This window comes from Rana temporaria, chromosome 3 (assembly GCF_905171775.1).
Source record: "Rana temporaria chromosome 3, aRanTem1.1, whole genome shotgun sequence".
NCBI classification, from domain to species: Eukaryota; Metazoa; Chordata; class Amphibia; order Anura; family Ranidae; genus Rana; species Rana temporaria.
Genome location: NC_053491.1, coordinates 192,104,365 through 192,118,926, shown reverse-complemented (window position 1 = coordinate 192,118,926; position 14,562 = coordinate 192,104,365). Strand labels below are relative to the sequence as shown.

The following is a 14,562-nucleotide window of genomic DNA, read 5'->3' as shown; positions in this document are numbered from 1 at the left end:
AATAAGTGTCCCCACCACGACTGCTATGTCTTCTTTTGGGATAAAGGGAGTGAGTCTGCGTAGTAGGCGCAGCAGATGGTGCGATCCGCTGACTACTGACCCTATTTGTGCATCCATTGTCATGTAGGTGTCGAAGATGACTCCGAGACTTTTGACTTTGGTGCTGGGGGTGATGGATTGACCCAGAATGGGCGGGGGCGTCCATGTTGTTGCGGGATGAATCTTCCGATTGGCCTGAAACAGGAGAAGTTCTGTTTTTAAACCATTGAGTTTAAGATAACTTTTTGTCATCCACTTTTCTATTAAAGTAAGGCATTTCTCTAGTCCGAGATAATGATCCTTTTTGTTGCAGATGCGAAAATATATATGTTTGTCCTCTGCATAAGAGTGGTAAAGTAACTTCTGGTTGCTGATGATTTCAAAAAGAGGGCGGAGATAGATATTGAAAAGAACAGGCGACAGAGGGGATCCCTGAGGGACTTCACATGACACTGTGCGTTTTTCAGAAGTGAAAGGACCAAGTTTCACTATTTGTGATCGGTTTTCCAAGAAGGAGGAGAACCAAGATAAATCGCATTCCGCAATTTTGGCTACTTCGACTAGCCGTGTCAGCAATAATTTGTGGTCTACAGTATCAAATACTGCGCTTAGGTCCAGCAGTACTAGAAGACAAGATTCTCCTTCGTCTGCGGCCTCTAGAGCGTCATCCCATATTTTGAGCAGTGCTGTTTCTGTCCCGTGACACGGACGGAAACCGGACTGGAATGGGTCAAGTAATTTATGGGTGTCTAAGTGATGTTGTAGCTGTTGTACAACTTCTTTCTCCATTACCTTGGAGAAGACATTCAGGCCTGTTATGGGGCGACGGTGGTCAGGGTCTTTGGGGTCGAGGGTGTTTTTTTTTTAGAATTGGTTTGATTATACCTTGTTTCAGCAAGGGTGGCACCACGCCCTCCTTGAATGACTGGTTTATGAGCTGCATGATAGCTGGAGACAAAATATCGGCACACTCTTTCAGCAGTTTAGTGGGGATGATATCATTAGGCGCTGTGCTATTTCGCCTATTTTGAGTCCTGATGATATTTTTAGTGGCATTGATGGAAATGGGTTTTAGAGTGAAGTTAGGTGATTGTGGCGGAATTATGTGGGTATTAGGTTTGTGATTTAGGGGGGGGGGGTAGATGGAGGTTGTATTTTGCTGAATACTTTCACGGATTCTTTCAATTTTGTTGATTTAAATAATTTGTTGCAAAATCCTGGTCTCTGCATTGGCATGTGTTTTTTTACGCTACCACACACGAGTGAAGTTTTAGCGTAGGGTAAAGCATTTCGCAGGCTAGGCACACTTACACAGGGTCTCCCAAGATGCCATCGCATTTTGAGAGACCTGGAACCGAAAAGTTGAACAGTTAACCCAAATTTCTGCACCTCCACACTTTTAGATCAGCCCCAATTCTTACACCTCTACACCTGTTAGATCTGCCCCCATTCCATACTTGCCAACAGTCCAGATTTCCCCGGAAAAATGGGAAATGTTTTAGGCAAAAAAAACGGGCGGCGTGCTACAAAAAGATGGCCGCTGCATTTCTCCTTGTGTTCAGTGGAGAGGGAGGAGCAGCCAATTGGCTTCAGTGCACAATAGAATTGTCCACTGTACACTGAAGAGAGCAGACTATTGCCTGCCCCAATGGCCCGCCCTCCCTCCCTCCCTCCCCCCTCCCCTCTCTACTGAACACACATGAAAGGAACTGTTGCTGCTGGGGACACTGAAGGAGATCGACGCTGAGCTGGGGACGCTCATGTGAGGAGGGCTCCGCTGCCTGGGGACACACATGTAAGGAGGGGCTCCGCTGTTTGGGGAATGGGGACGCTGATGTGAGGAGGGCTCCGCTGCCTGGGGACACACATGTAAGGAGGGGCTCCGCTGCCTGGGGACACCAGATGTAGAGAGGGACTCTGCTGACGCCAGATGTAAGGAGGGGCTCCGCTGCCTGGGGACACACACGTAAGGAGGGGCTCCGCTGCCTGGGGACACACACGTAAGGAGAGGCTCCGCTGCCTGGGGACACACACGTAAGGAGAGGCTCCGCTGCCTGGGGACACACGTGTAAGGGGGACTCCGCTGCCTGGGGAAACCAGATGTGAGGAGGGGCACCGCTGCCTGGGGACACACATGTAAGGAGGGGCTCCGCTGCCTGGGGACACCAGATGTAGAGAGGGACTCTGCTGACGCCAGATGTAAGGAGGGGCTCCGCTGCCTGGGGACACACACGTAAGGAGGGGCTCCGCTGCCTGGGGACACACACGTAAGGAGAGGCTCCGCTGCCTGGGGACACACACGTAAGGAGAGGCTCCGCTGCCTTGGGACACACGTGTAAGGGGGACTCCGCTGCCTGGGGAAACCAGATGTGAGGAGGGGCTCCGCTGCCTGGGGACACGCATGTAAGGGGGACTCCGCTGCCTGGGGACACCAGATGTAGAGAGGGACTCTGCTGCCTGGGGAAACCAGATGTGAGGAGGGGCTCCGCTGCCTGGGGACACACATGTAAGGAGAGGCTCCCCTGCCTGGGAACACACATGTAAGGGGGGCTCCACTGCCTGAGGACATCAGATGTAAGGAGGGACTCCACTGCCTGGGGACACCAGATGTAAGGAGGGGCTCCGCTGCCTGGGGACACCAGATGTAAGGAGGGGCTCCGCTGCCTGGGGAAACCAGATGTAAGATGGGAAGATGTAAGAAGCGTTCCATTAAACTGATGGTCGGTGGGAGAGGGGCCCCATTGCACTGGTGGTCAGTAGCAGAAGAACCCATTACAGTGTTGGTCAGTAAAAGAAGGTCCCCGATATACTGGTGGGAAGAATGGCCCTTTGTGGGAGGCTAAAAAGATCACTGGGGTCTAGAGTTACCACCTCCTTTCTTTAAACCTGAATACATATAAATTACACAGGTTCTGCGGCTGATTAACCACCTCAATACCGGGCCCTTTCACCCCCTTCCTGCCCAGGCCATTTTTTAGCTTTCAGCGCTATCACATTTTGGATGACAATTGCGCGGTTATGCAACGCTGTACCCAAATGACATTTTTATAATTTTCCCCCCACAAATAAAGCTTTCTTTTGGCGGTATTTGATCAACTCTCTGTTTTTTTTTCTTGCGCTATAAACAAAAGAAGAGTTATAAGTTTTAAAAAAACACAATATAATTTACTTTTTGCTATAATTAATATACAATTTTTTTTAAAACACATTTTTTCCTCAGTTTAGGCCGATAGGTATTCTTCTACACATTTTTGGTAAAAAAATCACAATAAGCGTATATTGATTGGTTTGCACAAAAGTTATAGCGTCTACAAAATAGGGGATAGATTTATAGCATTTTTATTATAATTTTTTTTTTACTAGTAATGCAATCTGCGATTTTTATCGTGACTGCAATATTGCGGCGAACATATCGGACACTTTTGACACTATTTTGGGACCATTCACATTTATACAGCGATCCGTGCTATAAAAATGCATTGATTACTGTATAAATGTGACTGGCAGGGAAGGGGTTAACACTAGGGGGCGATCAAGGGGTTAAATATGTGTCCTAGGGAGTGATTCTAACTGTAGGGGGAGGGGACTCACAAGGGGAGGAGACCAATCGGTGTTCCTATGTACAAGGAACACACCATCGGTCTCCTCTCCTCTGACAGGACGTGGATCTGTGTGTTTACACACACAGATCCACAGTCCTGCTTGATGACTGGGCAATTGCGGGTGCCCGGCAGACATTGCGCCACCGGGCATGCGCATCGGTTTTCCAGTGACGCGTGCGCGCCCACCCTATGAGAGCTGCACCATCTGGCCGTCATATGACGGCCGGCAGTAGGCAAGCAGTTAAGGTGGTAATTAAACTCACTTGGTGCCTTATCTACATTAAATTAGCCTCAGATCCTGTGTAATTTATGTGTTTAGGCTTTAAAGGATGAGGTGGCAACCCTACAGTGGTTACTTACTGTATCTGAAAGGCAACCATAAGCAGCTTTTGAAGGAACTGTGGTTAAGAAAGGCTGCTGTAAATTATTCATTGTTGCCCCTCTCCTGGCAGCTATAAAAAAAAAAACTTATGGGGGGTGGGGAAAGGGTGGAACAGCTTGGCCAGCACAGACAGCAATAAAACCCTCATAGAAGAGGAGAGGCCTATGACATGCAAGGAGGGAGGAGGATGTACTAGGGAACGGGCATTTCCTGAAGTAGTCACATTTTCCAGCAAGTTCACAGTGGGGACGGCGTGGGCTTCGTTTGCAGGTAAGTGTCACATGATGTGATAGTATGAGATGCATACTAGCACATTATGCTTATACTTTGCAAGGTAATAGAAAGTAAAACCCATCAGGGTTTACTTTCTCTTTAACAGCAGCCACTGCTACTGAGGAAAGTTGTGCCGCTGGTCCGCCCCCTTCTGAATGGGGGTGGAGCCATTGAATGAGTCCATTCACAGAACGATATGCGTCCTGGGTTTGTAGTAATACGAGTTCTGTGATTGGTGGTGAGGGCAGAGGGGGTGGACGAGTGGTGCAACTTTTCTCAGTATCAGTAGCTGATTTGTAGCACCAGAAGACAGCCTCTCAGGGCAGTATGCAGTGGCTTTGAATGAGGCACTGCAAGTAAGGCACATACAGTATATGTTTTCCCTCCATAACACTCCACTTTCTGTCGGTGACAGGGACTCTAGAAAAAGTGTTAGCAACGAGTTGTGCTCAGCGTTCACCTGTCTCCCGTTGCTGGGTGTCCGCTATTGGTGGAGGGGGAGCGATGTGTGCAGTGTATGCGCTCCCATTGGTGGAGAGGATGATGGTTCCCGCCCTGTGTATGTGTGGGGGGAGGTGCTATGAAGCGCACACTGATTTCCTCGCAGTGTGGAAATGATAACAAAGTCCATGGCTGACTTCCCCCCGGCTCCTCTCCTCCGGCGCCTCGTCAGCCCCGCACTCAGAGCCATGTACATGTGAAGTCCTCCTCGCACAGCCCCGCACCATCATGGCCAAGTTCCGGGTATCTTATGAGTACTCGGAGGCCGAGGACAAGAGTATCCGACTGGGCTTATTCCTCATCATCTCCGGGGTCGTGTCCCTCTTCATCCTCGGCTTCTGCTGGCTCAACCCGGCTCTACAGGACCTGCAGGGAACCACCGCCAACTGTACCGTCCTGTCCGTACAACAGATCGGGGAGACCTTCGAGTGTATCTTCACCTGCGGCACCGACTGTAAGGGGACCTCTCTCTACCCGTGTCTACAGATCTATGTCAACAACTCCGAGTCCTACTCCAGGGCTCTACTCCACCAGGATGAGCAGCAACTCATCACCAACCCCAAGGTAGGTACACCTAACCCTCACTCATCACCTCCAACCCCAAGGTAGGTACATCTAATCCTCTCTACTCATCTCCAACCCCAAGGTAGGTACATCTAATTCTCACTACTCACCTCCAACCCCAAGGTAGGTACACCTAATCCTCACTACTCATCACCAACCCCAAGGTAGGTACACCTAATCCTCACTACTCATCACCAACCCCAAGGTAGGTACACCTAATCCTCACTACTCATCACCAACCCCAAGGTAGGTGCACCTAATCCTCACTACTCATCACCAACCCCAAGGTAGGTGCACCTAATCCTCACTACTCATCACCAACCCCAAGGTAGGTGCACCTAATCCTCACTACTCATCACCAACCCCAAGGTAGGTGCACCTAATCCTCACTACTCATCACCAACCCCAAGGTAGGTACACCTAATCCTCACTACTCATCACCAACCCCAAGGTAGGTACACCTAATCCACACTACTCATCACCAACCCCAAGGTAGGTGCACCTAATCCTCACTACTCATCACAACCCCAAGGTAGGTACACCTAATCATCACTACTCATCACCAACCCCAAGGTAGGTACAACTAATCCTCACTACTCACCTCCAACCCCCAGGGTAGGTACATCTAATCCTCACTACTCCTCTCCAACCCCAAGGTAGGTACACCTAATCATCTCTACTCCTCTCCAACCCCAAGGTAGGTACATCTACTCCTCACTACTCATCACCAACCCCAAGGTAGGTACATCTAATCCTCACTACTCACCTCCAACCCCCAAGGTAGGTACACCTTACCCTCGCTACTCCTCTCCAACCCCCAAGGTAGGTACACCTAATCATCTCTACTCTCCACTCATCACCAACCCCAAGGTACATCAATCGCTCATCACATCATCACCACCCCCAAGGTAGGGACACCCCTCCTCTCCTCATCATTACCCTTAATCATCACTCATCTCCTCCCCCAAGGTAGAGACATCTTTTACCAACCACAAGGTACACCGCACTCAATATCACTCAACAACAACCAGGACCACCATCAGGAATTATGGGGCCCCTTGCACAGCTTCAGGCATGGCCCCCCTGGAGAAGAGAACCGGGGGGGGGGGGGGTACTGCTGCCTGAAATTAAGACCCGAGGGAGGGGGGGGGGGCGCCGCTGATTGAGAAAATTCAGAAGGGGGGGAGGTCGTGCCTTTATAAAAAAAAAAAATATAAGGAAACGTATATCAATAATTTTTTTTTATAATATATATATATATATATATATATATATATATATATATATATATATATATATATATATATATATATATATCTATCCGAGGACCTCCGGACCCCTTACAAAAAGAAAAAAAAGGGGTTGCTATCTGGGGACCTCCGGGCCCCTTACAGGTGTACTGCCTGTACCCCCCTGATGGCCACCCTGTCAACAACCCTAGGGTATGCCACATTTGTCACCACTCCTCCATCACCACCAACCCCAAAATAGGGGCACCCCTCATCACCAATCCCAAGGTACACTACACCCATCTCATCACTCAACAACCTCAAGGTACACCACACTTGTCACCATTCCTCATCAACAGCTCCAAGGGACACTACTTGTCACTACCCCTCATCACCAACTCCATCATTATTTATTTATCTCCTCCTTTAAGGTAAAGACAAAACTCATCACCCTTCCTCATCACCAACCCCAACATACACCACACTCCTCAACAACCCAGAGTCATCTCTCATCATAAACCCCAAGCTACCCAACTCATCACCAACCTCCATATACCCCGCTCATCCTCACTCATCACCAACCCCAGGGTACCCTGAGTCATCTCTCATGAACCCCAAGCTACCCCACTCGGCATCACTCATCACCAGTTCCAAGGTACATCACTCCTCGCCACTCATCAGTCATCTCCCTAACTTCACTGTGCACGGCACCTTGGGGCATTCCATTGCAGTGCCTGATCTGGGTTGGATGCTACAAAGTGACTCCTTTATGTTCTAGTGTGGAGGACTTAAGATCACCACACCCCTTACAACAAGATTGTACTGTCTCCTTTAACATGCCAATCACTATACAATCTGATTGTACAGTTTCCTTTAAGATGACTATGCACTAGACAATGTGATCGAGTCTCCTTTAAGATGGCCAAGCACCTTACAATACAATTGTACAATCTCTCCTTTTTAGATGTGCCAGCAACTATTAAAAGATATAGCCTCTATCGTAAGAATACATAGATAATAAAATGTACCATCATCCAGAGAATTAAGTATAGAAGGATTGGGTCTAAGGTCCCCAAACCAAAGAGCCAAAGAAAAGAGGGGGCGATTGGACTATTGCGGTACTGATACACTAGATATTAATTATACAAATGCAAGTATAAAACACGAAAATTATTTTATTGAAAACAACATCAAAAAGTTACAGAATTAAAATAGCCAGCAACTATGTAGGCAAGGGTTTGCCTGACTGGATACAGATTAAATAGCTGGTTTAGGTAGGTCCTTGTATTACAATGTTTTATTTAGGGTTGTCCCGATACCACTTTTTTAAGACCAAGTACCGATACTTTTTTTTCAAGTACTCGCCGATACCGAATACCAATACTTTTTATTTTTTTTATGTCATGTATCAGTATTTTTTATCTTATTTTACAATATAACGTTTTCACAATTTTTTGTTGTCTTTTTACAATGCTGTCTTGGGAGGGGGGGGGGGGGGGTGAATGTGTCAGTGTGTTTTTACATTTAATTTTTATTTATTGCTATTTTTTTTTCTTAGCCCTGTTGGGGGGGGGGGCTTTGGTGAGATATCAGGGGTCATAACAGATCTCTGACATCTCACCTTTGAGACAGAGAAGGGGACTAAGGACACAGATTCCCCAGTCCCTTTCTCAGCTGTACTGTAAATGAATGGACAGGAGACAGAGGCTCCTATCCATTCATAAACTGAGCTTACAATGCTTCAGTTATATGAATGGACAGAGTCAGTGTTCATTCGGAAAAGGTAGGAGCCGGGTTTAGCGGCTCCTACTGCCGCTCTCCATCCTGACAGAGTGGGCGGAGGAGGACATGGAGGGGGACACAGAGCATGGAGGGGGAGAGCAGAACGGAGGAAAGCAGCGGCACGGAGGGGGAGAGCAGAACGGCAGCAGCATGGAGGGAGAGAGCAGTACGGCAGAGGCGGGGAGAGCAGAACTGCAGCGGCACGGAGGGGGGACACAGGAGCATGGAGGGAGAGAGCAGAACGGCAGCGGCACTAAGGGGGGACATGGAGCATAGAGGGGGGAGAGCAGAACGGAGGACGGCAGCGGCACGGAGGGGGGGGGACACGGGAGCATGGTGGGAGAGAGCAGAACGGCAGCGGCACAGAGGGGGGACATGGAGCATAGAGGGGGGAGAGGAGGACGGCAGTGGCACGGAGGGGGGACATGGAGCATAGAGGGTGAGAGCAGAACGGAGGACAGCAGCGGCACGGAGGGGGACACAGGAGCATGGTGTGAGAGAGCAGAACGGTAGTGGCACAGAGGGGGACACAGGAGCATGGTGGGAGAGAGCAGAACGGATGGGGGAACTGGAGGAGGATACAGGAAAAGTCAGGTATCGGTAGAGTATTGGAGCATTTTCCCAGAGTACAAGTACTCGGGGGAAATGCCTGGTATCGGGACAACCCTAGTTTTATTAAATCTTCACACTTTGATAAATGCTCAGTTTCTTCTGATATAATGACATAATCAATCTTAAAGGCACTTTCACACTGGGGCAGTAGCGGTAAAGCGCCACTAGTTTTAGCGGCGCTTTACCACTGCTTAAGTGGTGTGCTCTTAACCCCTCCAAAGGGGATAAAAGCGCTGCTGCTGAAGCGCTATGCAGGCGCTTCGGCAGCTCTGCCCATTGATTTGGGCTTTCACACTGGAGTGACAGGTGAGGCGCTTTTTCTAGCGCTAAAAAGCCTGTGAAGCTCCTCAGTGGCCTTGGTCTACAAACCGATTGACTGCTATGCCATGGATCAGCACTGATGGTTAACTTATCACAAGTTTCGTATCAATCAATCAGATTTTTGTTTCCATCATGTAATCTCATAATCCCATCAAAAACTGATCATACTTTGTTCATTAATATATTTAGTGCTACAGATTAATATTCCTCCCTGGCTAATCAGTTCAGTTTGCTTGAATCTAATCGAGTCCAAATTGATTGGCAGGGAATTTGGTGCTGTTTGCCGATTCAATTGTTGTGGATCAAATGAATAAAAATCAAAGCTTGTGTGACCACTAGTAGATACTCCAACAGCTATGTACAGTAGTAGCAAGTCCTGCCTGAATGGATACAAATTGATTGGATAGTTTAGTTCAATCTAATGGTGGCCATATACAATTTGATTTATTTTATTGCCTAATTCACTCAAAATGATTCAAATGTCAAATAATCCAATAGCCATAACTTCTCTTTCAATCGAATTTGACTCTTTAGTGGTCAAACAGCCAGGACAAAAAATATCGATCTATTGCTTCTGAGGTTTTTTGATTATGTATTTTGATCAATCAGATTATGAGCTTGCATGATGAAAACCGAAAATGTGATCAATCGTATCTCCTAACTATTGACCAGGATCCATTTCCCCATGTGTGGCATAATGAGGAAAGGGTTGCTGCTGATCGATTTTTATTCCTATCAGGTGAAAACAGTTGGAACAGAAATCGTTCATTTATTGAAGTGTGTATGGCCACCATGAGATCTACCAACAAATATGTAGTACGAGGGCCTGCCTGATTGGATAGTTTAGGTAGGTCTGCGTATTGCATAGTCTAGAGCAGGGATGGATTGGCCATCGGGACTACCGGGAGTTTCCTGGTGGGCCGATGGCTCAGTGGGCCGGCTTCATTGACAGCGGACCGCCGCCCCCTTCCGCTCCTCTGTTTGTCCCTCCCCGCAGCGCTCACCCCCTCTCCCTCCCCACAGTGCTCACATGTGGGGGAACAGAGAAGCAGGAGGAGGACCAGAGGAGCATGGGGGGGGACCAGAAGGAGCACGTGGGAGGGGGCAGACGGCTGACTCAACAGCTATGGCCTGGGAGTTTCTCACTTCTGCCTAATCTTGTCCCATTAGGGGGGTACCGAACTGATTCTTTGCCCCAGGTGAAATGTCTAGCTTCCCCACTGGTACTGCCTATAAGAGTACCAGCCATTCTATTCTAATAAAGTAGAACGGCTAATGGCTAGTGAGGGGGCTTGGGTGGCCATCGGGGTCGCCGGGGGGGGGGGGGGGTTTGTCTGGCCACCATGGGAGAGACCTGTCAAAGTGGGTCAGTCTGGATGAAGTCCAGGACCAAATTTTTGTCCCAGTCCAGTACTGGTCTAGAGTGGATTGTAGTGTGTGTGTGTGTGTGTGTGTGTGTGTGTGTGTGATGACCCACAGGGGTTGATTTACTAAAACTGGAGAGTGCAAAATCTGGTGCAGCTCTGCATAGAAACCAATCGGCTTCCAGGTTTTATTGTCAAAGCTTAACTGAACAAGCTGAAGTTAGAAGCTGATTGGCTACCGTGCAGAGCTGTATCAGATTTTTCACTCTCCAGTTTTAGTAAATCAACCCCTATAGATTTCTGCATGACCTGCTGTCATCTCTGACAATGTCCCCACCATATTGCTGTCCACTGTCACTTTAATCGCTGGCTGTGTTCATTTAAGTCCTCACCAACTTGCTGCATTTGATTTGTATGTGCTCGGTGCCACTTTTCTATCAGATGGGGGTGTAGTACAGACCGGCTTCTATTAGTAGGTTCTGGGACGATGGGAGACTTCCACTTAGACGGTTTCATGTAGCATTGCAGTGCTGGGAATGTATTGCTGGTGTGGGGTTAGGTAACATCTGAATAATGGATTTGGGTCTTCCCTGGTGTAGTCTGCGATTCCTTTATATAGCATTATGATATAATGAGCAGAGGGGTACAGAGCAGACCGTGTGCTTGTCTAATACTTCCCTCTAATGTGCCACACACAATGGCTTGCCCTTTAGCGATGAGAAAATAATGACCATTCCTAATGGGGAGATGGGCAGATAATGCACAAGGGTTAATCAGCAGCATACGTGCAGAAATCGTCCTGTTTCTGCATATTGTGCCAATCAGGGCTGACGAACGAGTTAATACAATTGTCGTTACCGTTCGGAGATAAGCTCTGTTGCCTAGGGGATGAGGTTTGCTAGTATCTGAGGCTCTCAGAACGAGGAACTCTGAAATGAGTTTACAGATCAGCACGCGGGGCCCAAATCGCGCTAGACGCATTATTCACACAGCATCAAACTTTATTCTTTCTGTCACCTGTGCTCATCACACAACGCAGACTTTTCTTCACATTACTTCTGGATGGAAGGGTAAAAGCCCTGTAGTCTATCGGCTACCTACTATGTTCTCTGTGCTCTACTAAACCCAATTGCCAAAATCTCATCTACGCTTCCACCTGTTAACCTCTTATCGACCACATATTGCATAGATGCGCAGCAAGAAAGGTGGCCTTTAATAACCAGCTACCACACATAGTCATGGCCAAAAATATTGGCACCCCCTGCCAATGTCAGATAATGCACCACTTCACCCAGAAAATTGTTGCCATTACAAATGTTTAGGCATTTTAGTGTTTATTTATTTTTTTGTTTTGGTATTACACAAAAAAGTGGAGAAACAAACAGTCAAATCTGACACATTCCAAGCAAAACTTTAAAAGTGAGCTGGACAAAATTACTGGCACTCTCAATTTAAAGCGGTACTCCACCCAAAATGGAAAGCTCTGCTTGTGGCAAAGTGAACCGGAAGTTAGGTACCCTCCTCTACCCCCCGCAGCCGGTCCATTGAGAAAGCGCAGTAGGAAACTAACCGTGCAGGTTGCCCTTAGCCAAGATGGCAGCGGCAGCAATGGAGAGTCGATTCAAGAATCGGCCTGGGTGCGGACGCCGCTGGATACCTGGGCAGGTAAGTATTCCAATAGTAAAAGTCAGCAGCTACAGTATTTGTAGCTGCTGGCTTTTAAATTATTATTATTTTTTTTTTTTTTATATTTTTGGTAGAACACCCTTGGGGGGGGGAAAAAATAACTGAAATCAATCGCTTCCTGTAATCAAGAGTTTCTTGCACTTCTCTACTGGAATTTTGGACCACTCTTCTTTCACCAACTGATCAATGTCTCTCAGATTGGAAGAGTTCCATTTCCCAACTGCTGTTTTGAGATCTCTCCACAGGTTCTCAATGGGATTTAATTCTGGACTTATTGCTGGTCAGTTCAGTACTCTCCAGCGCATTTTTGCTTTTTAATGTGTGCTTTGGGTCGTTGTCCTGCTGTAAGACCCATGACCTCTGATGGAGACCCAACTTTCACACTGGGCCCTACATTGCACCCCAGAATTCCTTGGTAGTCTTCAGATTTCACAATGCCATGCACACAGTCAAGGCAGTATGTGCCTGAAGCAGCAAAGCAATCCCAAAACATCAGTAAACCTCCACCATGTATCCACTGTAAGGACTGCATCATTTTCTTTAAAGGCCTTCTCTTTTCCTGAAAACAGTAGAATGATGATTTTTTGTCAAAAAGCTGCAATTTTGTTTCGTCTATACACAGCACATTCTCCCAGAAGGATTTTGGCTTCCTGAAGTAATTTTTGGCAAACTCCAGTCTCGCTTTTTTATGTTTGTGTCAGCAGTGGTGTCCTCCTGGGTCTCCTACCATATCATCCCTTTTCTTTCAGATGGACACCATTGTACCCAGTGCTTGAATTTGTCTGGAAGTTGATTGAGGCTCTTTATCCACCATGCGAACAATCCTTCATTGCAATCTTTTGATACATTTTTCATCTACGGCCAGGGAGATTAGCTACAGTGCCATGGGCTGTAAACTTCTTGACAATGTTGCGCACAGTGTACACAAGAGCATTAAGATCTCTGGAGATGGACTTGTAACCTTGAGCTTGTCCACGCTTTTCCACAATTTTTGTTCTTGAATCCTCTGACAATTCTTTGTTGCTCTTTCTCTTCTCCATGCTCCGTGTGGCACACAGACACACAACGGAAAGGTTGAGTCAACTTTTGACTAGTTGCCAGTATGATTTCTTTATTGTTGGCACCTGTTGGTTGATACGGGTGAATTTAATTACAAATGAAAGGAGAATCCAAACTTGGAATGCATTTATTTCTTACAAATTCGAGAAGATGCCAAAAATGTTTTTGGCCATAACTGTATGCATCTATTGAGATGTGAGGTATGCTGTAAACCTGGACATACACTAGTTTAGTAAATGTTTTCAACGAACATCCATACAAATATTCATACAAGAATGCTCTCTGTACATTTGATGACTTGACAAATGTCACCCAAACTTTTTTTTTTTTTTTGGTTTATAACATTTTGATTTTGGAGGTTTCCTGAACAAAAAGCAACATACGCTGTTAGAAATTCATTGATCTGAGAAGAATGCTCCACCTTTTGTTCCTTCGAATTTCCTCTCCTGTATGGTTGAAAAATTAGTGTTTGTTTGTTTGTTTATATAAAGATTCTTGATACAATTTTTTTTTTTTTTTTCCTATTAGTGTATGGTCAGCTTAAAGCGGTGGTTCACCCTAAAATCCACTTTCTGTCACTAGATCCAGCATACTGCTGACATCTGCAGTATGCTGGATTTTTTTTCTTTTTTTTGTACTTATCGTTTTATCCGTATGTCTGCTCCGGCTCGAGCGGGGAATCCGTCGGGGAGTGGGCGTTCCTAAGTAATGCGCAGTTGATTGACGGGCTTGGATAGCACGTCACACCTTCCGGAAATAGCCGACGTGACTCTCGGCTGCTTACGGCGCTATACGGCGCCTGCGCCTGCCGTGTAGAGCTGACTGCGCAGGTGCCGTAAATTGCCGAGAGTCACGTCGGCTATTTCCGGAAGGTGTGACGCGCTATCCAAGCCCGTCAATCAACTGCGCTTTACTTAGGAACGCCTATACCCGGAAGGATGCGCCGCTCGGAGCCGGAGCAGACATACGGATAAAATGATAAGTACAAAAAAAATAAAAAATAAATCCAGCATACTGCAGATGTCAGCAGTATGCTGGATCTAGTGACAGAAAGTGGATTTTAGGGTGAACCACCGTTTTAAGTACACTGGCCGAGCTGTCACCAACAGCTTTTAATCACAGCTGCCCTTTTAAGTGGCTTTAATGCC

General features: G+C 47.1%; 1 protein-coding gene across 1 annotated transcript in view; it reads left to right on the top strand.

Annotated features, from left to right (window-relative positions):
- The first annotated feature begins 5,012 nt into the window (after positions 1–5,012).
- KCNMB4 (potassium calcium-activated channel subfamily M regulatory beta subunit 4) overlaps positions 5,013–14,562 on the top strand; it is a 116,895-nt gene continuing 107,345 nt past the window's right edge. The window contains exon 1 of the mRNA XM_040344006.1: positions 5,013–5,361. Coding sequence (XP_040199940.1) covers positions 5,026–5,361 — 336 coding nt within the window. The 5' untranslated portion in view covers positions 5,013–5,025. The remainder of the gene's footprint in view (positions 5,362–14,562) is intronic.